Consider the following 22254-nt stretch of genomic DNA (forward strand, 5'->3'; position numbering starts at 1 on the left):
TATTTTATTTTTTATTTTATTTTTGTGATAGCCCTTTGCTTGTGAACTACTGATTTCCTAACAAGCAACAGGTACTTTACCGTGTGTGCTGCACAGAGTGAAGTTTTACAGAGCCCGGAGACGTGTAAGAACCTACCTAGATATTTGCATTGTGAATGGTTATGCAGCAGCAGATAGATAAATCAGCATGGCAGCATTCTTTTAATAACAGCATAACACATTTATTGTATTATTTGTTGTACTCACAGTACCACAGGATGATCTTCATAGGTTACTTTTACATTTTTTTTCATTATTTAATGCACTATTCTGAGGCTCTTGGATGCCACTATAGAAAGCACAGTAATTCTCTTTATCTGAGAAAGCTCTGGATATGTGTAACAAGATCGGCATAGCCTTCTGCATCACACAAATGTTTTCTTTTCTACCTACAATGTTTTTTTTTTTCTTTTTTGGTGTAGAAAGGAAAACCAGCACATTTATCAACAATCCTTTCATGTGATGCTCCTGGTTCCACACCATGTAGATAAATGCCTGCCTTCTCAGTATTTCTATTCCTGATGCACTGGCTGCTGAGGTTAACATGTCACCAGTGGTCTTCGCATGTCCACAGAATGTGTCTGGGGCTTTACTGGCAACTACCATTTCACTCGGGTGTTTTTCAGAGGTGGGAGTTTCCTGAACTTGGTCTTCAGTCCCTTTCCTGCTTGGAACAGGCCAAATGATCCACCAGATGAGAATTACATACTCAAACACATTAAGCTGATTATTACATTGTCCAAACTTCTCATGTTTTGTCAGAGCACCAACAGTGACACCAAGATAAACAAAGAGAGCAAACAAAATACTATTTTCCAAAATCCAAAGGGAAAGGTAAGGGAAAAAGAAGAAAATTAGTCTGGTCATGAACATCCAGCAAACCTAAAATTAATCTGTATTTTCGAAAACTAGTATCAAATGCAATAAAAAAGCAGCAATGTGAAATGCATCTAACCACATTCTTAATAGATCTATCGAATCAGATGATGGAAATACAATCAACAAAACAAATCTTGGCCTCCAGTAAAATACTTGATGAGATGCTTCTTGAAATAATACTTGGAAATTGAAATTCAAGCTGGTGTGCCAGAAAGAAGCATAAAGTTTGTGGCACATCATGTGTCATTTTTTGTTAAAGCATCTGCTTTTAATACTAGGCCTAATCTTATTTGAAAATTACATGCAGTTACTGCCAAATTTCATTTAATCCCAAACAGCAGTTGAATGGTGTCTTTGCCTTTGCTGAGTTTGCTGTGACTGCAACTGGCGTAAATCCAGCAACCACAGCAGAACCTGCAGAGAGTCCATGAAACAACAGTCAGTCTGCACAAATTATGCACACACCATTTTTGCAAGTAAATTAAAACCAGTGTGTTTGAAACACTGGATTTACCTCTTAGGTGACACTGCCAAACAGCCTTGCGTAGAAATCAAAACACGTGCTACACGTACGACAGTGAGTCGCACCACACCTTTACAGGACTTCTTTTACTTCGGTCTAGTCCAGTCTCGAGGGCAGATTAATGCCTGTTGACTGCAAAACTTTACCTGGCAAGATCTGTGTTGATACATGATAATAAAAATAAAAATCATCCTAAACTACTAGATATTCATCCAACCGTCTCAATCACAGGTCATGAAACTGATGATAGTCTGTCCAAGGATTTCCAAGCAATTGGATTCTGACCAACGTAAAAATCACAGATTAAATTTATCATCTGATAATTCTTTTTATATGCACATGAAAAACATTTGGAGCAAATACTCTCCAAATTCAGCAACTGTTTCTTCCATCTTCACCACATTTTCACAGAAACAGAGGAACTGTCACAGCATCTTAGACCACCTGACCATGGAGGCCTGTCCTTGACGGGTTTCCATGAGTAGCTTCACAGAAGGAAGCAGAATACATGGATTTAAATCAATCGGAAATGCTCTTTTCCTGTGAATATCCCCCAATCCTCACTATTTAGAAACTAGTTTTCAAGGCTTGATATTCCCTGCAAAATGTATTAGTCAGAGAAACCTGACATTTATATGGATAAACCACAGTACCTGGAGTTCATGCCGGGTTACTGGTTGCCATGTGCAACACTTGCTACCTTGAAGTTGCAGATGAATAACACCTGGAACACCTCTGTTGCACTAGGAATCATCCATAGTTTGCAGGACCCATGTGAATATAAGCAACTCCACTGCAGATATCTCATTAGTACCAACCAAATATTCCAGACTCCCCTTTTTCATGAATTTTTGCGAGTCTACCACAAAACTGTTCCTCTTCTCCTCAAAAAATATTAATAAAAATTGTTAGAACAGATTCGCCCTCCACCCCCACTGCCCACAGCTTTCACGGCAGAAAAAAACTGTCTGTGTTAACACCCCTTCCTATAGTGCTTCCAGTTGAGTGCATCCTTTGTAAACACCACACGAGATTTCTATGTTAAGATGCTTTATAAATCAGTGTGTATTATAGTGAATTCAATGACCTGTTTCAGTGAAATTGCCAAAATGAACAGAAAACCAATGTTATTAAATAGGGTTTTTTCTCTGTCTCTTTTAGGATGGATTTATAGACTTCTTGGAGTTCATAGCTGCAATAAACTTGGTTATACGAGGGAAGATTGACCAAAAATTGAAATGGTATTTTAAGCTATACGATGCTGATGGAAACGGATGTATTGACAAAAAAGAATTATTAAGCATATTCACGGTAAGCAAGTTACGACCAATAGCAAGTGCATTTAACACAGGGCATTGCCCCTGAAACAGTGCTTTCATCATGTGTTGTAAACGGATTGTCTGCACTTTATCCAGTGTTTTACAGTTGTAAAACCAGAACTGTTCTGGCTAGCAACACTCCTGCTGTCAGTTTCTTGCTTATTGAAGTAAACATATACAAGTAGTATTTTACTTTAAACCATATTTCTACAGATATACTGCATTACTGAAAGGGGGAAAAAAATGTAGAAACAGTAGAGACATTACTGTGATAGACTATACTACAAGGCAGGGTAGAACTGAAGCAGCATAATGAATACAACAGCTGGTTCCAAGCGATTGTGCCAGTCTATTGTGGGAAACTGGCTTCTCAAACTGAACTTCCTGCAAGAAGCAATATCGGTGTCATCAAAATATTACAATATTGTAATTTTTTGAAAGGCTTTTAGATTTCTTGACTACAAATGACATTACCCTTGTTTTAAAATTAGATTGAGGAAATTTAATTTTATCATTAAATCATGCAGTGACATTCAGTTACAAATATTGTAGAAAATTTTGCACAAAATGGGTCCATTTCAAACCCATAAAACCAAAGCAATGTAATCCTTTATTTAAAATTATTTCTGTATTTTTCAGCTCTCTCTAGTGTAACAGTATTTTGCACTTCAGTAGCTGCTTTCATCTGAAAGGTATGACAGGGTTCCTTGCCAGTATGAATGACTTAATACCGCTCCCTAAATGTACAGGACTTGTTACAGATCAAGGTTTTGCTGCAGGGAGCATAAAATCTAAATAGCGATTTAATGCCATAATCAACAAGGAACTTACTTTGCCTGGATTCTGTATTACTGCTGGTACATGGCTAGTCAGTTATAGCCTTTCAGGAGCGACTGCTCAAGTTAAATGGAATTGGAGCCAGATGGAGCCATGGGGTCAAACAAATAAAGTTGATGCATCAACTCCTAAAGAACAGCTTCTAAAGGTATAAGGAGAGACTGCATCTCCCAGATTTCTCCTCATTTAAGACTAATGACATCTTTCTTTTGCAGATATCCTCCATCATTTTTCACCCAGAGCCAATGAGGTGACGGTGTTTTGTCTTGGGCTTTATCCAAAAAAACCCCAGAATTTAAATCCTTTTAATGTAAAGATTTCATTTTCAACTTGCCTGATTTTAAAACCAGTTTAAACCTCTGTGTGTTTTCTTCTCTTTTGGGGTACGAGAACTTTAACTTAAATTTGACTACTCATTTGACCTAGGCTAGATTAAAATTGGTGGGCTCTAAGCAAAAAGTAAAATACAGGCTAACAGCCATTAAGGGCCGTGTTTATACTAAGCACCAGTAATCAATGGCTTGTCCAAAAAGATATGTCATATCTGATACATTAATTTAAATCATAGAAGCCCTGTTAAAACTTCATCTGTCCCTATAGCTATGGAAACTTTGGACCAGTAGATCATTATCAACCATCAAAGTTCCTTCTATATAACCATGTACCCTCTCAGTGCCTTTTAGCAGGCCCATTATTTTAATTTATTTTATTTTATTTTTTAAGATGATTCTGTGGTAGTCAGTGATTCAAGCGCTTCAGGAACCATTGCTTTATTCTTAGCACTACAACAAATTTAACTGTGGCTGAGGTACAACCTTCTTCTGAAGACTACATCAGGGTCAGACATATAAAACACCGGAATTATCTAACGTATGAATTAGTAATACACACAAGTTTATGTACCTATTTTTATAAAATTCTTGCTGCTTTTTTTGAACTTGTTTGTGTAAAGTGAGATAAAGACACTGATGGTCAAGCACTTCACATCAGTGCTGAATAGGTCTAAATTGTTTTTTTAAAAATATAATGAAATAATAATATTTCATTAAAATAATATCAGAAATACTTAAGGGAACAACTGAAACATACAATGAATTATCTTACACAACACAGTTCATCTCAAGAGAGTTCAGGTGCAGAATAACAAATTCTATAGTATGCCTGTATAGAACATACATGCATTTATGTTTATACATATATATGTATGTATTTTACCAGTCACTTACTAATTCTGTTACCACATCCATGTCTGTAAGGGTATGCTTGTTGATCTGGACCACCTGCTATTAGTATATAGGCTCCTATTTTATTGACCCAAATGATCACCATAATAAAAAAGCTACTGTCTCAGTGAATGAGATACAATTTTGCAAAAACATTCATGTATATCTTTACTCCAAATATTGGGTCCCTTTGCCACAGAAAAAGTAGAGGGAAGACTTCTGGTTTTCTTAATTTCTTTGGAGGACAAGTAAATTCTTCCAACTTCCAGGACTGCTGGTCTGACTATATTTGTGATTACTAAGTTAAACATGTCTAAACAGAAAAATGGCTTGGGCTTTCTCCTCATGTGCTTTCAGCTGTGAAAAATAATACTATATTTAAATCACACAGACCATAGGGCACTCTCCAAAGACACAGAACTCTCTAGGGCAAGATAAAAATGCTGGTGTGGAATCTAAAGTGTATTGCAGAGGAGAGGTGCCACATGGTTTCAGAAGACCTCCAGAGATATGTAAATTAGACTGTAATCTTTAGGCTGTGTTATGTTAATTAAATTTCCAATCCTCACTACTGAAGATTTACTTGAAATAGCTATTTATTTAGCTATTTTTGAAAGGCTTGGTGAACTAAGGAGCTGCATCACGATTACTGCACTTGCCAGTGTATTATTTTCACAATTTGTTGGAAAAAAATTCTGAAAGTGCTTTCTGCATTTCTGCCTTCAGGCTATCCAGGCTATTAATGGCCACACCAACATGTCTGCTGAAGAGTTCACAAACATGATATTTGAGAAGATAGATGTGAACAATGACGGTAAGAATCTAGGTTTTCTTGGCATTGTCAGGGATTTTCCTCCATAAGGAAGTATGGGATCAAGAGGAAAATTAAACACACTGTTGAAGAACTGACTGTTTCAGATTAACTGAAAACCTGAATCTGTTCTTCTTTACCCATATTATTTCAGCTTTACAGTGAAGTTCAAATCAATGGACTCTATTAAGCTGACACAGGACTTACATGCAGTAGGGAATAAAAGATGGAGGTCTTGCACTGTTCATCCAAAATGCCAGTACTCTGGTTGCACAGCCAAATGGAAGTGTGATTGAGGTATATTTCAGTGTATTTGTGTTGGTTTAATCTATCTAAAATGTATAAGAAAACCCATTAAGATACATGGTTGCACAGGCTCCAGCAAGTTCCAAAGACTGGACAGCATATTGGAGGTCCCTTGAAGGCTGATTGTTAACACAGGCTAAAACACAAGCTAATGGCGGTTTTTGGTTTTTTTTCCTCTCAAGATAGGCAGATCAAGCCAACTGGACTTCCATTTGGAAACTAAAACTTTAGTTTACTTCTTCAGAGTTGTTTCTAGTAGAAAACCCATCACCAGTGAACATCTTCCCTCCTACTTCTAACCATGACGAGCCTTCTTCCACTGGCAATAACATTTTACATCAGTTACTGCAATAATTGACAGATTAGGAATATTAGGAAAGCATTGCAGACCTAAATCGTATCCCAGCCAGGAATTTTGAATATTTTTTAGTTCATTTTTCTGGTCTTATTTAGTATATGTTAAGATTACTTTTGAAAAAGCTGTTTGTGATATATAATCAGAGTATAAACTGTGATCTTCTGGTGCATGTGAGTAACTCATAGAGGATTTTTCCCCCACCTGCTTGGCCCATCTTTTGGGTGAAGGCAAATTACCAAAGGGTTCCAAATAACATATTTTAGAATCTAACCTGAATTCTGATTATTCATACTTTGGCTCCTGTTTTGACCATATGTTTACTACAAGCAATAATTGTATCTGAGCTAAACCATCAGCTGAAAAAATAAGTTTTGTATCTTAGATAATTTCAGCAGTGAAATGCCAGAAGATGCATTGTTCCGAATTATCTTCATAATGCTCCCATTTCAAACTGCTTTCCATAGTTAGTTATTTTTTAAATAGCTGCAAAGCAGCAGGCCTAGGTCCACCTGAGGGATGGGACAAATTTTAGTAAGTTTAGCTTTAACTATGCTACTTCCTTGTAGCTTCTTATTAAAGAAAAGGTCAGACAGACAAAGAACTTGCAGTGTCCTTCCTTATGTTAAAATACAAGAAATAACCCCATGGTTGTAGGGATCAGTTCTTTAAAAAATTCTCCTAATGGCTTTGCAATTTATTTTCATTAGCTCAAGGGAACCTGAGACCCGCCACGGTCACAGTGAGTCTGGGTATGCCAGTGTAACCACATCTCACTGCTAACTGCAGCGGTTTTTCTATGTACCATGCTAGCATTGGTACTTTGAAATACACAGCCTGGGATCAAGAGGAAATTCAAGACCAGTTGACCTGCATAAGCAGGAAAATGATGCAGTGTGTCCATCTGATGAGTCCAGGAGCCCCATCCAATCAAAGACCTCAGTCAAAGGCAATACAGAGCGAAGGAGATGGGAAGTAAGAGGAAGTGAGGGGATGAGTAGCAAAGCAGGAGGCTGCATACAGAGGCAGCTTGTCCTGTCTCTGCTCCTGGGATGATTATCTAAGGGCACTGGTGTTGACAGAAAAGGTGTAAACATCTTTCACTGAAGCCTTCTGTCACAGCACCAGCACTTCTGTCAGATGACATCTTTCCACTTTAATAGAATCATAGAATCATAAAATGGTTTGGGTTGGAAGGGACCTTAAAGATCATCTAGTTCCAACCCCCTGCCATGGGCAGGGACACCTTCCACTAGACCAGGTTGCTCAAAGCCTCATCCAGCCTGGCCTTGAAGACATCCAGGGATGGGGCATCCACAGCTTCTCTGGGCAACCTGTTCCAGTGCTTCACCACCCTCTCTGTGAAGAACTTCTTCCTGATATCTAATCTAAACCTCCCCACTTTCAATTTAATCCCATTACCCCTTGTAATATGTATATGAGCCTGCTTACCAGTGCAGTGAGGACCCATGTTACTGAAGAGGAAGCAGCCTTCACCACCCATGATTAGAAAGTGGTTTTCACATTTCTCAAATGCTGATCATTTTCCTTTTTTACAACAGATGAAGTTTCCAAGGTTGCCATGAACAAAAACCAAAACACAGAAAACTCCGGGGAGTACTTAAATCTGAAAATAGCCAAAAGTCATCTAGCTAAGAATTCTGCAAAAGTGCTCATGACTTGAATTGCTGCTCCCCTACACCCTGGGGCCCTAAGGCATCCAGCTATCTTCCTCTGTGCCTGACCTCTTGTCATTTCTTGTTTCAGTAAGAAATCATTCACTGTTGTGATTTTAACAAGAAACTTTATACCGTTCTCAAAGGAAAGATTCAAGCTCTTGCTATTAAACTAAGCTGTTTCCCCTTTCAGAGAAAAACAGTATCACTGGGACAACTTCTAACCAGAGAATTGTGTATACTTTTGTGTACCATGTGAGCAGACACCTGCCTAGGGCTGGCCTTTGCCTTTGCTGATAGGGAAGAGAGCAGGAAAAGAGGAAAAATGCTAAACTATAATCCTGCTCCTCAACAAAAGAGATTTTATAGTTGTCTTGCAACTTCCAAGGTATTACCTGATTTTGACATGAGCCTAAAAAATCATGCTCTAAATGACCATTTCAGTTTCTTGGAGGAATTTAGCTAATCAAACCACTTAACCAATTTTTTTACATCTTCTTATTGTGGCTCTAAATAATCCTAGTAGTCAACATAGGGAGTATGCCTGCTAATCCTCAGTAAATCATGCCTTAATCTGTTAAAACCATCTGTAAGAAAAATTCCAGTTATCTCAGTGAGAAGTGGTCCAAACATCTAAATTCAGCCTTGGTACAGGCTTCATTAATGCCCTTTTTCACCCATTTCTGTCACCACAGATACTGAGTACTCCTACTTGTCTTAGACTTCTGTGAAAGGTGTGCTTGATCTCTTTTAACAGAAAAAGAAAAAAAAAAAAAAAAGCAAGTCTGAGTTCTAGGATCTGATGCAAAGTGGGAAGACTTTAGAAAATGTTCTGCCTGCATTTGCCTATCAGCAGAGAACAGGGAACCTCCGTGAAGGATTTAATCTGGCATGAATGGTTTTGTGTTGGGCTGAGAGTGATTGCTGCATTCCTTAGTTCCTAAGGAGTACCTGATTTCCTTTCAGGGGAATTGACTTTAGAAGAATTTATCAATGGTGTGGAAAGAGACGAGGACCTACTGGAACTGATTACGAAAAGTTTTGACCTTTCCAACGTACTCAAAGTCATACAGAGTGGCAGGAGACACAGCATCTGAAGGATCCAGTGACAGATGTGGCATCTGTGGCATCATTTCAAGGAAGATAATATTTGATGCATTCAGAGAGCTTGATGTTGTCAAAGCCTGCCCAGGCAATACCGAGCAGCCTGCTCCAGAAGGAACAATTTTCACTCTTGACTCTATACCTCTCCTTTTCTTTTCTTTATTCTTTCCCTCACTAATCACTGTGGCAGACACAGAACACAAATATATATTTGCCCACACAGAGCAGAAAACCTGCTTGATAGAGTACAAACAATTTACACGGTCTTTATGAGCACTGTTCAGAGTAATCAATATCGCAATGAAAATACCACAAAATGCAACCTTTCTAGAAGACATGGAGTTAATAAATTTCATCTTTTAAGTGTGCGCTCTTTAACCTACTATCTAAAGTGTGGACATAAACTTCTAGGTGGGACTGGGTTCTATCCGGACCAATTAAGAACGAAGCCTGGATTGCATTAACTTAACATTTGCTCTAATAGGTACTCAAAATCGGAATAGGTTCTTTGGGAAACACCACAGTCAGCTTAATATTCTTGAGATGTGCATCCTTCTTAACAAGCTGTCTACCACTCTTGATTTTATTACATCGGTAAATTACAATAATGTGATTTTTTGATGGTTTCAGTAGGGTTCAGCTACTGGTCTTTCAAATTAACCTTTTATAGAAGTACTGGAATGAAATTTTGTTATCTTTGTGGAGTAAAATTAGAAGTTCAAAGAATAGCTAAAACCAAATAATTTTGTACGCACTCTGTTTCCCCAGCGATTTCTGTCCTTCAACTTGTGTGTCCTTTTCAAAACAATTTGTTTTCACTGGGCTCTTTGCCACGGCTGCATGAGACAAAAGGTAAGAGGTATTGTGACTAGTTAGGACTGCTGGATTCTGCCAGACTGTTTAACAGCTGAATTCTTCCTGCCTTTCCCTGACAGGGAGTATTAATTTAGGTATCTTTGCCCTGCTCAGATACCTGGTCAAAAGCTTTTTGCAATTTAGTCTCTTTGAGACTTCTACCTTCTTTCAAACTGGGTTTCAATTGTCTCTGAGTGTAGTCACTGTTAGGAGTGCAGGGAAGGCATTCACAGATGGCATGATCACATATGCCTCAATTTCTTAGGAAACTAGGCTAAAAACAACTCAGCCTTACTTTATAAATAACAAGATTAATTCTAAGAGCTGAAACAGAACTGCATGAACTGTCTGCAAAGGGAAAATTATAGTTCTCTCTGGTTCTGTTGGCATTTATTCTCTCTCGAGTCTGCAACAAGTTTTATCAAATTACTGCATTATATCCTAAGTTCTCCTTGGCTGAAAGTGCCCTGCAGGCATCACGCTAATATTAGTTATTGTTAGAAGCATCAGCTTTAGGCAAAATAATTTGTGCATGGATCGGTGCAGGTTGAACAGAACAATTATTAGGACTCAACATGAAAATGTTTTTCTTCCAAATTCTCTTCAAATCCATGTCCATTTGCACAAGAAGTGTGCTCCATCATCTGCAGTTATTATCCCAGGTTTTGGTTTGATCAATGGAATACACTAAGAGTATGCAACATGCATCACTTGACATTATAAACTGTTCTGACATTATAGTTCTGGCATTTGAATCTTTTATATCCTTTCAAAAAAAAAAAAAAAGAATGATGTATGAGACTGCTGATGGTTCAGATTTTAAGTTCTTGTATTTATTCACCATTGACACACTAATATGTCATTGTCAGTATCAGTTTTCTCATAGCCAGACTTTAAAAAAGCCTTTACTTAATCTTACGCTTTTGCACTTAGATCCTATGAGGGTGGTGTCCTTCAGAATTAGCTTTAAAATATTTAAAATAAAATGGTCCAATCTAAGCAATTTGGGTGTATGGGAACAGGTGTGGTTTTGCTTTTAAACTAATGAAGTTATGGAATTTGAAAAATTACTATTATGTATGTACACAAACTTTTTTTTTTAATAAAGGGACTTTAAAGAGAATATTTCCATTTAAACTTGTCTAATTTTTCTGTGTGACTGTAATTATATTTAGTGAATTACCAATTCAGGAGGAGTGTTTTGTTGTATTTAAAAAAATATGTATGTAAGGCAATTCTTAGCCATTTTCTGTTGAACTAAATTTTAAAGGAGTAGCTGGCATGCTCATTTTCTACACTTGAATCTAAAAACATTTAGTAGAAACCTGTGTAATTAAGAAGCAAGTATCTTTGCTGATTAATGTAAACACTTGGCACATCATTTCCAAAAATATTTACCTACAGTAACTCCACATGTGTTTGGGACTAGTCGTATCTACTTTTTTATAAGTTAACATACATTTCCTTTAACTACTTAAACACCATTTAATGCCCAGCTGCTTGAGATCAATGCATTATGGCCACAGTTCTCTATTGGGCTCATTCTTCTAAATTTGCCAGCTGCTCATCAATTGTATCAGTGAAATCAGGTGGCACAAGGAAAAACTCCCAAGTGTGACTCCCCAAAGTCTTGTTCCTGTGACTAGTTGTGGTGGAGATGCTTTGCAGTCATGAAGGTATATTTTAAGTTGACCTGATTATCGTAATGCTTATTGCTAGTTTAATAGCAGAAAAGGAAAAAGAAAGCCTAAGGTTAGCTCATATTACATCATGCCCCTTGGCAAACGCACAGGTGGTTTAGGGGCAGTGCTAAGCTGCTGATGCCGAGGGCTACCAGAGCCCACAGGAATGCTTTTGCTTCAAAGCCCAGCATGGGAGACAAAAAACCATTATAGCACATGCTCTCAGGAAGTGCTTTTGTCAAGAAGATTGATGCCAATGCCAGCTGCAAGTGTCTGGAGAAGCTGGGCTGCCTATGTCATCATCACAGGGGTGTAGGTTTTAATTAAGATAGATGTGTACTGAGAATGGCTAATGATTTTGTCACCATCTTCACCTTGGAAAGAATCACAGGTTTCAAATTCACTCTGTGCAGCTGGGTGAGCTTTGCCAGTCAATGGGGTAATTGGTGCTTTTTCTTCTAATATGAGCTCTTTTACTGCTAGGAAATACTTATGACTTTATATTCTTTTTATTGCATCCAAACAGCTAAAGGTAATTAGTACGGCAGTCCCCTTTTTCAAACAATTCTTAATTGTCCTAAAACCACCTCCTTTCCTTTTCTGGTAGCTCAATATGCTAGGAAAATAAATAGATATATTTTCTTCTAAGAATCTGGGAATTCAAAGCCACAAGCAAATTGCCTTTTCTTGTAGATATGAAATTGCTTAAGCATTAATGGTCACGATTAAACCTTATGCCGTAGTTACACATCCCTGAAAAAGTGGAAGGATAGCTTGCTGTGGTGTGGAAAAAAATCTCATAGCCGCATTTAATTTTTTACCTTATGTACAATTAGCTGTACCATACAGACCATAACAACTAAATATTAAGTTAAATATTCAAAGCTCGGGTTCCCTGTGCACAAGGACATATGTCCATTTCCTTGATACTGGTTCAAGATTTTCCACATGGAAAGATTTTCAGAAGTCTTCCATGATTACAGAAATTGCTCAAGATATCAGGGAAGGATTTTTAAACACCATTTTAAAAACTTTTGCTAAATACAGTAGAATATTCAGAAAATAGGAAATGCAGGTAGCTTTATACTGTACTTTTTGACCTGGCCTTATTAGAAAGCAGAGGGAGAAAACAGCTCAAGTATGTGATTTTTAACATGGCAAAATCTAGCAGACTTGAGATTGTAAGTGAAATAACAAGCATAATGACCCATCCCTGCCTGCAATGGGCTCTTTTCTCCAGTCCCTGCCCAACCTGTTTGCATCACTGTCATTTCTACATCAAGCTTTGGTGAACCCTTGTTTTATTCTGTAGTAACCTGACAACTTCTGACCTAAAGATTAGGAAAGAAGCCACTGCTCGAGTCACACCTGTAGCAAACAGAGAACATTACTCCTACAGCCCGGCTGGGACACAGAGCAGAAGACAAAGCTCTAGCTTTTAATTAAGGTATACAGATCAACTAGAAAAGTGATGTCCTGTGCTCAGGCCTGAACAGATTTTTGCCTTACAGCAGCCATGTGGGAGAAGGTTCAGCCACCAAAGGTAACTTAACTGCCAACAAAAGTTGTAAAAGTTTTCATTTATGAATAGTTAATTTTCATTTCCACCTACTCTTCAGTAGAACTGTAATGGAATTTCAGACAGTTCACTACACAGTTGTTACTGTGCTTACAAACAACACTGTAATGAAATACTAGCTTTTGAGTCGCTAAACCACCAAATATTACTGGCTAGGGTTTGAGTGTCTTGTTGCTTTTAGTGAGGCCTGGACTTTACATCTCATTTAAAGCTGCACCGCTTACAGAAAATGCCAACTAACATACACGCCATGCAGAATACCAGAGAGGCGGGTAGGGCGGTTGGGGAAGAGCCACAAAACACCCAAAAAGACCATGGGGAAAAAGAAGCAGGAGAAGAAACCTAAAGAAGGAGAGGAGGTAGAGATTTCCCCATGAAAGGGACATCATGGTGTGACAACTCTCTGGTACATGCTGTAGAGAAAAGTCCAAGTGTCAAAGTATGGAGAAGAGACTAAGGCTATGAAAAGGCATGTTCATGTTGTGACTGTTCTGTGCTTCAGACACTAGACACCTCAATTGTTTCTACAACTGATCAACAGAAGCTCAAGCAGAAAGTATATAGTATTTCACTTGAAATTCTGTCCAAGATTTGACAATCCTTGCTGCACTAATGGAGTTAGATAATTTTTCCAACAATGCATTGTTGAAGGAAGAGCCCAGAAGAGGTCACACTACCCTGTTTGTGCAGGAGATAGGCATATAGATACAAACCAAAATTGCCTCTGAATAGCAATGATACTCAAGCACTGTTTTTGACAACTGAGTCTGAGCACCTGATCTAAAGAAAAAATGGTTGGTATTCCATTCTCCTATCCCATGAGCTATCTAGTCTTCTAGTTTTCTGAATATATGTAGCAATTAGAGATCTTTTAAACTCCACCTTTCTTGGAAAACTCAAAGTACACTCAATGATAAGTGAATGCGGACTTATGGACTGTTTGTGGTCCCATATAAGCCAGCAATCCCATCCACTGGGTGCAGATCCAAAGCAAAACAGAATTTCTTCATGCTAACATCTAACGAAGATATCAGATTTATTCAGAATCTTATTAACCTTTTATACAGCACAGTATTTCTGTGGGCTACTGCAGAAGAGTGTAAATTTTGGAAACACTTTTAAAAAAATAGAGAGTAATATATTAGCACCATGATCACTGTCCTTTTAAAAATGAATGAAATATTCATAGAAGGGTTGACACAGTTTTGAGTGTATCAAAAGAAACTAAACTCCCATCAGGCTTTAGGCACAGCTTTTCATTCTTAGCATCCATTAACATGTTCCTTCCATCCCTGTCCCCAAAGCAATAAAAATTATGTGGTCTTTTTACACTGGCAGCATACCTCTGGCATATAGCTTTAATGGTTCTGAACAACATGGGAAAAGTTTGCACTTTTCCTCTTCTTTTTATTTAAATTACAAATATTTGACAAATTGCTTCTATCCCGGAGGATTTCAAAACCCCTCAGATTTAAACCACAGCTCAGTTTTAAAGAGCTGCTAAAACTTAGAGGCAAAAGTGGAACATTTGCAATTAAACAGGTTTTTATTGTTCTTCCATTGTTCCTTTATTATACTAAAGGTGCTTATATCAGAAGAGTACCTTTATTCCCCTGCCCTCACTTATTTTTTAATTAGGTCAGTTTTCCCTTTGATACCTTGTTCACCAGCTCAGCCTCTAATGGCAAGGTCAGCTAGGAATCAACTTCTGGTGATGATCATAATTTTGTCATCTTCTAAGTAACGCAATTCTACAATGAACATCAAGCAGCTCACAAAACATAAACTATAACATATGACCAGAGCTACCTGCAAGCAAAATACTTTTTCACTTTTCCAAGAAATTTTGGGCTCTTCCCTAAACCTTCAAAGTGCACAGGGAAAACAAATACACAAAAAATCCAAGCTTCTTCATTATCAGTCATTTTTTTTCTAAGTGTCTGAGATGGTGACATTCCCAAGCACCCAAGTTAGGAGCTGACATTCCTTAGATACTCAGTGGAAAGAGGAAGCCCTTGTAGTGCTGGGTCAGCACATCCAAACTACCATCTGAAGAAGCTGATATGAATAATCAAGCAAAATAAAGGCATAGTGCTGCATTCCAGAAAGGGAAGCTCCAAAACTGATGTGTTCTGCCTGTCAGGGTTAATAAATGCCTCTGGAGAACATAATTATAAGTCTTAACTTAGTACTTCTTGGTGGGTTTGACTGTTGGTGAAAGCACATTTGTGCCCACTCAGATGCAGGATGTGGTCTGCTGTCACCATCCCTGCCTCCTGCCCAGAAAAGTGCCAAATGCAGCGAGGTCTCCGAGTAGAAGTCAGATGTGCACAATAGGCAAGAAGCTATTCCCAGGACTAAAGGGAAGTGCTGGCCAATGATCTTAAGACAGACCAAAGTGAAGGTGGACATGTAAGAAATTAATGTCTTGCAGCTATAAAAGTTAGGGGGAGACGGTTTAACGACTAAACTATAACATTGTTTCAGGTAGAAGAGAAATCATCAAAGCAAAATCCTCCTAGCCCCAAGGTTTATTTCCTGGAAGTGGGGATGGCAAAGTATGTTCGAGACAAGGCAGTCTGCCTTGAGCAGGAAGAAATATTTTATGTGAAAAGCAAGCAAATCAGATATGAACAGACTATGATGCATTGTTTTTCCATATCTCTTTTCCTACTTGCACTGTTTTGGTCTGCTGCTGGCTGAACTATGGGTTTTTTTCCCCTTTCAAATTCTCTGTGCTTTTTTCTACTTGCCCAAAGTGCTACTGGAAGCTCGAGGGAGTCAGACCCCGAGAAGAAGCAGGAGAGGAAAGATAAAAATGGCTTTCCAGCATCTGAGGAGTAGCTTTGTGCTGGAGAAAACTGTTTACTCACAGATGTGCTACTCGTGCTGCTTATTTTCATTTCTTTCATTTCTGATTTCCATTGACATCCAAGGCACATTAGAAGATGAACTTTCCTTTTTACTGGAGAGATATAATAAAGCATCTTCTCCTATATATCTAAACCAGAGACATCTGGAAATGAGAGCCATGGTGCAAGGAGGCCTTTTGACACTATTCCCATGACAAGGCTCTGCTTATCAGACTGAGAAGCATTTCACATATTGTGGTAATTTGCAGTAAAAATTGCCACAGATGGTGTTAGTTAGCATTTGTGGAGTTTATTTGGCTACAGATCTATCTCCACATGTTTCTGTGATACCAAAAAGAGTGCAGAGACAGAGAAGCCCAAATAAACCCAACTTTTTCTTAAAGGAGGTTTTGTTAAGAATGAATTTCACTATAACCTCAGTAGTAGTATGGTCACAAGATACACTGAGCTATATAAATCCAGCTCTAATTTTCACTAAAAGTAATCCTAAACTATACCTGTAAATGATTCCTGATCATCTTTTGTTTTCCCACATGCTTCTAATCTGTGTATATAATTTTTAAAACATATAAGCAAGAGATACAACCCCTTGATTAGCAGCTCCTTTGCTCCCTCCCAGCACCCATCTCCTTGTTGAGATGATCTTACCCCCACCTCTCAGTATAGGCTGGTGTCCACCTTATCAGACCTTCCCTAAATGCTGCAAAATGTCTAAGCAAATAAATGTTAACCTCATGCATCATAAGAGTAAGGCAGAAAAGGAGTTCATAGCAATCCTTCCTTTTTCATTCTAAAATATTCAGGTATATTGTGCCAAAAGGCAGACCTAAACTTCCAGTTCAATCAAGCATAGTGATGTGTGACCTCCTACATATTAGGTTAAGTGATAGGGAGCATAGTGTTTGGCTGGAAATGTGTCTTTGAATGGGGCATTTTTAGGCACAGGTGCCATCAGGAAACACTGTCCCGCCTTGTGCAGCAGGTGTAGCTGGGTGTACTCTACTACAAATCCATGAGTGTTAGACACCAGATCGGACATATGGTGCCTCAGGACACAACAGCTCTGCAGAGCCCTGCCACTTTGACCATCTCCTTTCCACTTAACTGGGGAAAGGAATTGGTCTAAATCTTCCTATTGCATTGTTTTCCATGTGGGGTGATGCAGTTCCTCCTCATTATCCTGAGAAAAGGGCCTCCAAGCTTCCACACTGTCTGCATTTTGTTGATGGCTCAAGAAATTTTGCCAGGCTTTCCCTGTTCTTCTTGGCCCTGCTCGTATTTGTACCTACCTCCACCCAAGCTGCCCCCATCAATGCATCACAACTTTTTTTTCTAGCCATCACTCTGCTACCAAGTCTTTATCTACCCCCTTTGATTTTTCTTCTACAACCCAATCCTTCAGCCAGCTTTACACAGATCTTATTTTCATTTTTAAGCTTTCTTCTCCTATAAAATGCCTTCCCACTTCCTTGAAGACAGCCCACAGAAAAAGGGTTGGGGGCAAGAAAAGAGAAGGTCAGAAATTTAGAACTCCATGCACTGATATAAGAATCCATTGTGCCTCAGAAGCGATAAACCACCCAAAGAAAATTGAAGCCTACATGTCCAGATGGGATTAACTCCTTGCTCTGCGATCCACGGTGTTGAGAAGTCAGAGGTTTGACACAAGCAGGACATGTCTGTCAAGCTATGCTGCTGCCCACTGACCCCATCCACAGCCATGGATTCTTATGAGTTTTGTAATGGGGGAAGTACACCCACCACACCATATTTTGAGTAGGATCTAAGTGATTTGTACAACACATAGGCATGCATGCCATGTAATTCTGATTTTGACAAGTACCTGCTATACAAAAACCTCTGAGAATACAGCAGCATGTTTAAGGGCCCTCAGGTGTGTACGGGGGGAGGGCGGGTGTCCATGCCCTGCACAACCCTACCACCCTTGCTAATGCTACAGTCCCAGCTCTCTGGAAGCTAGCTGAGGTACTGCTGGCCCTGCTACATTCACGTTTCCCCTTGCAGGACAGACCCAGCAACACTTGACTTCCATAAAGCTTCCCTCAGACATAAGGCAAGCAGGGGGTTGAACGAGGGGAAAATAATAGCTCAGGCATAGCTGTTTTCTTTTTGATCTCTGCAGCAGTGAGTCTAGCTCAGAAAGGTGTGTAGCTTGACAACTGCAGCCCAGAAAAGTCATTCCCTGTTTTATCCCAGCAAGGACTAACTTCTGTGCTCTTAAACCATATACAGCTTCCATAACCAGATGCTGCCACAGCACTTCTGCCAAAATATATCATTCGGAAAATGGCCTTTTGCTCTGTGCATACAGCAGTTCTCTCAGGCGACTGCAAATGTTTATGAGCAATTTTCTAATAAGGACAAGGACACATCCTTTTAATGAAACTCATCTTTTCTAGCTGAGGAACTGTTATAATTTCATCTGGTTCAAGTGACCAGGCATATGTTGTTGAATCATGCAGACCAAATATTTATTTTGACCACTTCAAAAATACCTTGCGGGCTAACTCTGGTTTGCCCAGCTCTTTGTTAAAAAATTGCAAATGAGAAACATTCAAAAAAATCACAGCTTGTTTGCGCATAATTTGTACACTCACAGTAGAAAGGGCTATGTATCTCAGCTAAATCATTTGCAATGAGTAATTCCACCATGCGGTACAGATGCAGAGTGTTGGAAGTTACAGAACATTATGGAAATGTATCTTCCATCCTCAGGAGACGGGAGAATTTTAATTCCTGGCACTGAAGGCAGGCTTGAATGAGAATATGATTAAACTTTTATAACTGCTTGATGTTTTCTTGGCTCAATCAATATTCTTTTCAATAAGCCCTTGGCCTGTTTCAGAAGCACTGCCAATATTTGTTGTTGAGTAAATGTGGTTTTATTTTTCACTCCCGCCGACCTGATCAACAGAATGACATCGATCACAATGAGCGCTGTGTTCAAACATTTTAAAACAATTTAATCTGCTCATGCAGGACAGAGGTTGGGTAGCAGTGCTGATTACAGCACATCTTTTAGTGGCTTGTTACAGATGAATATGCTTTGATATCACCTCCAATGTGTCCGACTGCAATCGTTCATTTGTGCAAGCTGCCAGGAACGGATGGGGTCATGCAGAATCGTTGCTTTTTTTCTTTCAAAGGAAGACCTAAAGGGACACAACAGGTAGCCATGCATTCCTCAGGAGGACTAGCATACTGGGGATAGACCATCCATCCCACTGTGTGTGAAAGCACTACAGGGAATTGGCTATGATTATTTAGATGTTAATACTGTCAAACATAGAGAAGCTAGACTAGAATTTAGGATGCCCCTACAGCCTATTCACCCATCTGGCAATGGCATGGGCATAACTTTGGATGAACTACTTAGCTCTGTGCTTTGGGTTTTCCATCTATCAAGCAAGGTTAATAATTCTTACTATGTTTTGTGAAACAGTTTGACATCTATGCAAGAGAGGCATGATGTGACTGTTGAGTTGTGGCAGTCGTTCAGCACAGTGGTGATACTCAGTTCTTTGCCAATCCAGGCAGAAGCTACCTCTACAAAATGCCAGGAAGAGTGAAGCGTTTGGAGCAAAAGTCAATCCAGACAGTTTCAGCTGATGCTGAGAAATTGGGAAAAGTGGCAAGAATTGCTCTTTCCTTTGCAATGAAATTCTCATTTTTTTGCTTCACTGGTAGTACAATCCTACTAGGTCTGATTCCTAAGCTTTGTGCCTTGAGTCCTCAATGACAAAAAGTGACTTTTTTTCTCACTTCTCCATTTTTACATGATGGAAAAGAGGATTGACCATTTCAGGGTAATGGCTGTCCTAGTAATGGCTTGTCCTTCCTTTCACAGACATGGTGGCTGAATTTGGGAACTGCCTTTACACATGAGCTTACAGTCAGACATATTGCAGTGATCAGAAGGCTTCAGAAGTACCCAGGTGCTGTAAGTTGGTCCCACCAGCAGCCACAGACCCACACACACCCCAGCAGGACAGGGGAGAGGTAGTAAGAGCAAATGCAAGAAAACTCGTGAGTCAAGATGAAGACAGTTGAGCAGGTGAAGGAAAGAGGGGGCGGAAAACCCCTCCTACAAAAAACAAGTGATGCAAAGGCAATGACTCTCTACCTCCCACAAGCAGAGATCTCTGAAAAATGGCCAACATGGAAGAACAAAAAAATCTCACCACCTTCTTCCTCTACCCCAGCTTTTATTGCTGAGCCTGATGTCATATGGTATGGAATATCCCCTTGGTCAGTTCAGGTCAGCTGTCCTGCTGTGTCCCCTCCCAACTTCTTGCACAGCCCCAGCTCACACACTCACTGGCCGGGTGAGAAGTGGGGTTGCAGCAGAGTGGGGAAAAAAAAGGGAAAGCCTTGTGCTTGTAAGCACTGTTCAGCAAAAGCCACATAATTAATGTCTTACCAACACTGGTTTAGCCACAAACCCAAAACACAGCACCACAGGGCTGTTATGAAGAAAATTAGCTCCACCCGGCCAGACCCAGTATAACAGGAAAGAAATGAAAATAGCAAATTGCCATCCTGGCAGAGGCCTCATCAGACTGGAACTGATTAAACTGCTCTCCCACAAAATTAAATATGCTCTTGAACAACTGAGGACAGTAAACAACCTTCAGAGAACAAGTGACCCAGCAAGGGCAGCTTTTGAGACTGCTCCGATTCCCTTCAGCAGGCCTACACACTGTGTTCAGAAGGAGGGGGCTAAACAAAGCTACTCAGCCCAGTACCGTGTTTGGGAGCTCAGCAAAGTATCTGGCTGGACGGGCAAGTTTTTTGATGGCTTCCTGTTTTTTTGGTTTGTTTTGTGTTTTATCTATCAGCATTATGGGGTAGTTGGGTGTGTTTAATTATGATAAGTTTTGGAAGCAGTTGTCTGTCTAATAGACACTCATGCAGGGACTGCCTTATGTGAAAGAATGTTTGTGACTTTGCATAGCGTTGTGAGCAAGGAGGAGTAAAATCGTGTTTTCTTTCCTATCTCTAGGAGAGCAGGGAAGGCAGGGGTCCTCGAAGAGGTGGTGGTACGCAGCGCCTGCTGCAGCACCTGGCCTGTGCTAACTGATCTATTGTGGTCTTTTCCCAGGATGCTCATGCTCCCTCTTCCAGAGGCAGACAGCTCTTCAGCATGCCCACAGCTACACCCCCCTTCCACATTTCTCAGTGGTTTTTCACAGCCTCTGAATCTCTAATTATATTCACTGAGTTGACACAAGCTGAGTTGTGCAAGGGTTTCTGGAAAAGAGCAGTTATTTTATGCTTTCATACTCCCTTGTACAGAGAGTGAGAGCAGCATGCAATCCGGAAGAAATATACTGAAGAGAGATGAGTTTGTCATTTCAATAGTCAATGTGATGTTTTGGCTGTATCTGAAGATCAACATTTACAGAGAATAGATGTGTAAATCGCTTTTTATATGATTCTTCAGAGGTTGCTTTCAGAAAATGATTTACTATTCCAGATGCACATTCTCAAAGATATTGACTGACTGGAGAGAATTCAGAGCAGAATAGCAAAAATGATCACTTAGTGCAGATGTTTTGATTTATAAAAAAGTGATAAAAATATTAAATTGATAAAATACAGCTTGAGGCTGGGTAACTGTTGAGCTATAGAGGACACAGCCCTCTACAACTATGAATAAACAGCATGAATAAATCAATTACATATGGCAGTGTACCATGGGGTATGCAATGGCACACACAGCTCCATCCAACGAATTATTCTGTAAGCCAAACTAACCATAGAGAACAGCATTTCTGTCAAACATTTCTGCAGAGACCTAGTCAACAGAATTGCAGAACATGTGGAGTTTGGCCAGAGCAGAGGATGAGTATCAAGCACTATAGAGGCACCAAAGAAGTTTTCTTCTTGAAATGTGTTTCTGCTTCATATTAATTAAAAATATTCTCTTTTATAGCAAAAAAAATGGCACAATGGTCATTGTTTACTTACTCATAAGATTAAAAAGATGCTGGCTGTCTCCATACCATAGGAAATAAAGCCTCAGAGGTCTGGCTGTGTACTGACTGCAGGACCAGGAGCTTTTTGTCTCTCCGCTGGCACTGTCCAAGACCCACGCATCCTCATGGCCCATACCACAATTACACCCTTACAACCCAACCACCTCCACTCTAATGAGGACTGCAAGCGACTC

At 39.4% G+C, this 22254-nt stretch overlaps 1 protein-coding gene across 1 annotated transcript; it reads left to right on the top strand.

The window, feature by feature from the left end:
* The first annotated feature begins 2103 nt into the window (after nucleotides 1-2103).
* LOC104504532 (guanylyl cyclase-activating protein 3-like) lies at nucleotides 2104-9065 on the top strand. Its single transcript, XM_010152796.1, has 4 exons — nucleotides 2104-2181; nucleotides 2603-2752; nucleotides 5547-5634; nucleotides 8935-9065. Exons 1-4 carry the CDS (start codon nucleotides 2104-2106, stop codon nucleotides 9063-9065), a joined length of 447 nt encoding a protein of 148 aa, XP_010151098.1.
* Nucleotides 9066-22254: the final 13189 nt, after the last annotated feature.

The sequence above is a fragment of the Eurypyga helias genome, unplaced genomic scaffold (genome assembly GCF_000690775.1).
Source record: "Eurypyga helias isolate BGI_N326 unplaced genomic scaffold, ASM69077v1 scaffold27475, whole genome shotgun sequence".
NCBI classification, from domain to species: Eukaryota; Metazoa; Chordata; class Aves; order Eurypygiformes; family Eurypygidae; genus Eurypyga; species Eurypyga helias.

What these genes read in the sequence shown, in the direction of transcription:
- LOC104504532 (XM_010152796.1), top strand. Translation starts at nt 2,104, where the DNA reads ATGCCGGGTTACTGGTTGCCATGTGCAACACTTGCTACCTTGAAGTTG. An exon ending in ACACCTGGAACACCTCTGTT is followed by an intron (nt 2,182 to 2,602) that starts GCACTAGGAATC and finishes TGTCTCTTTTAG; the next exon opens with GATGGATTTATAGACTTCTT. An exon ending in AATTATTAAGCATATTCACG is followed by an intron (nt 2,753 to 5,546) that starts GTAAGCAAGTTA and finishes TTCTGCCTTCAG; the next exon opens with GCTATCCAGGCTATTAATGG.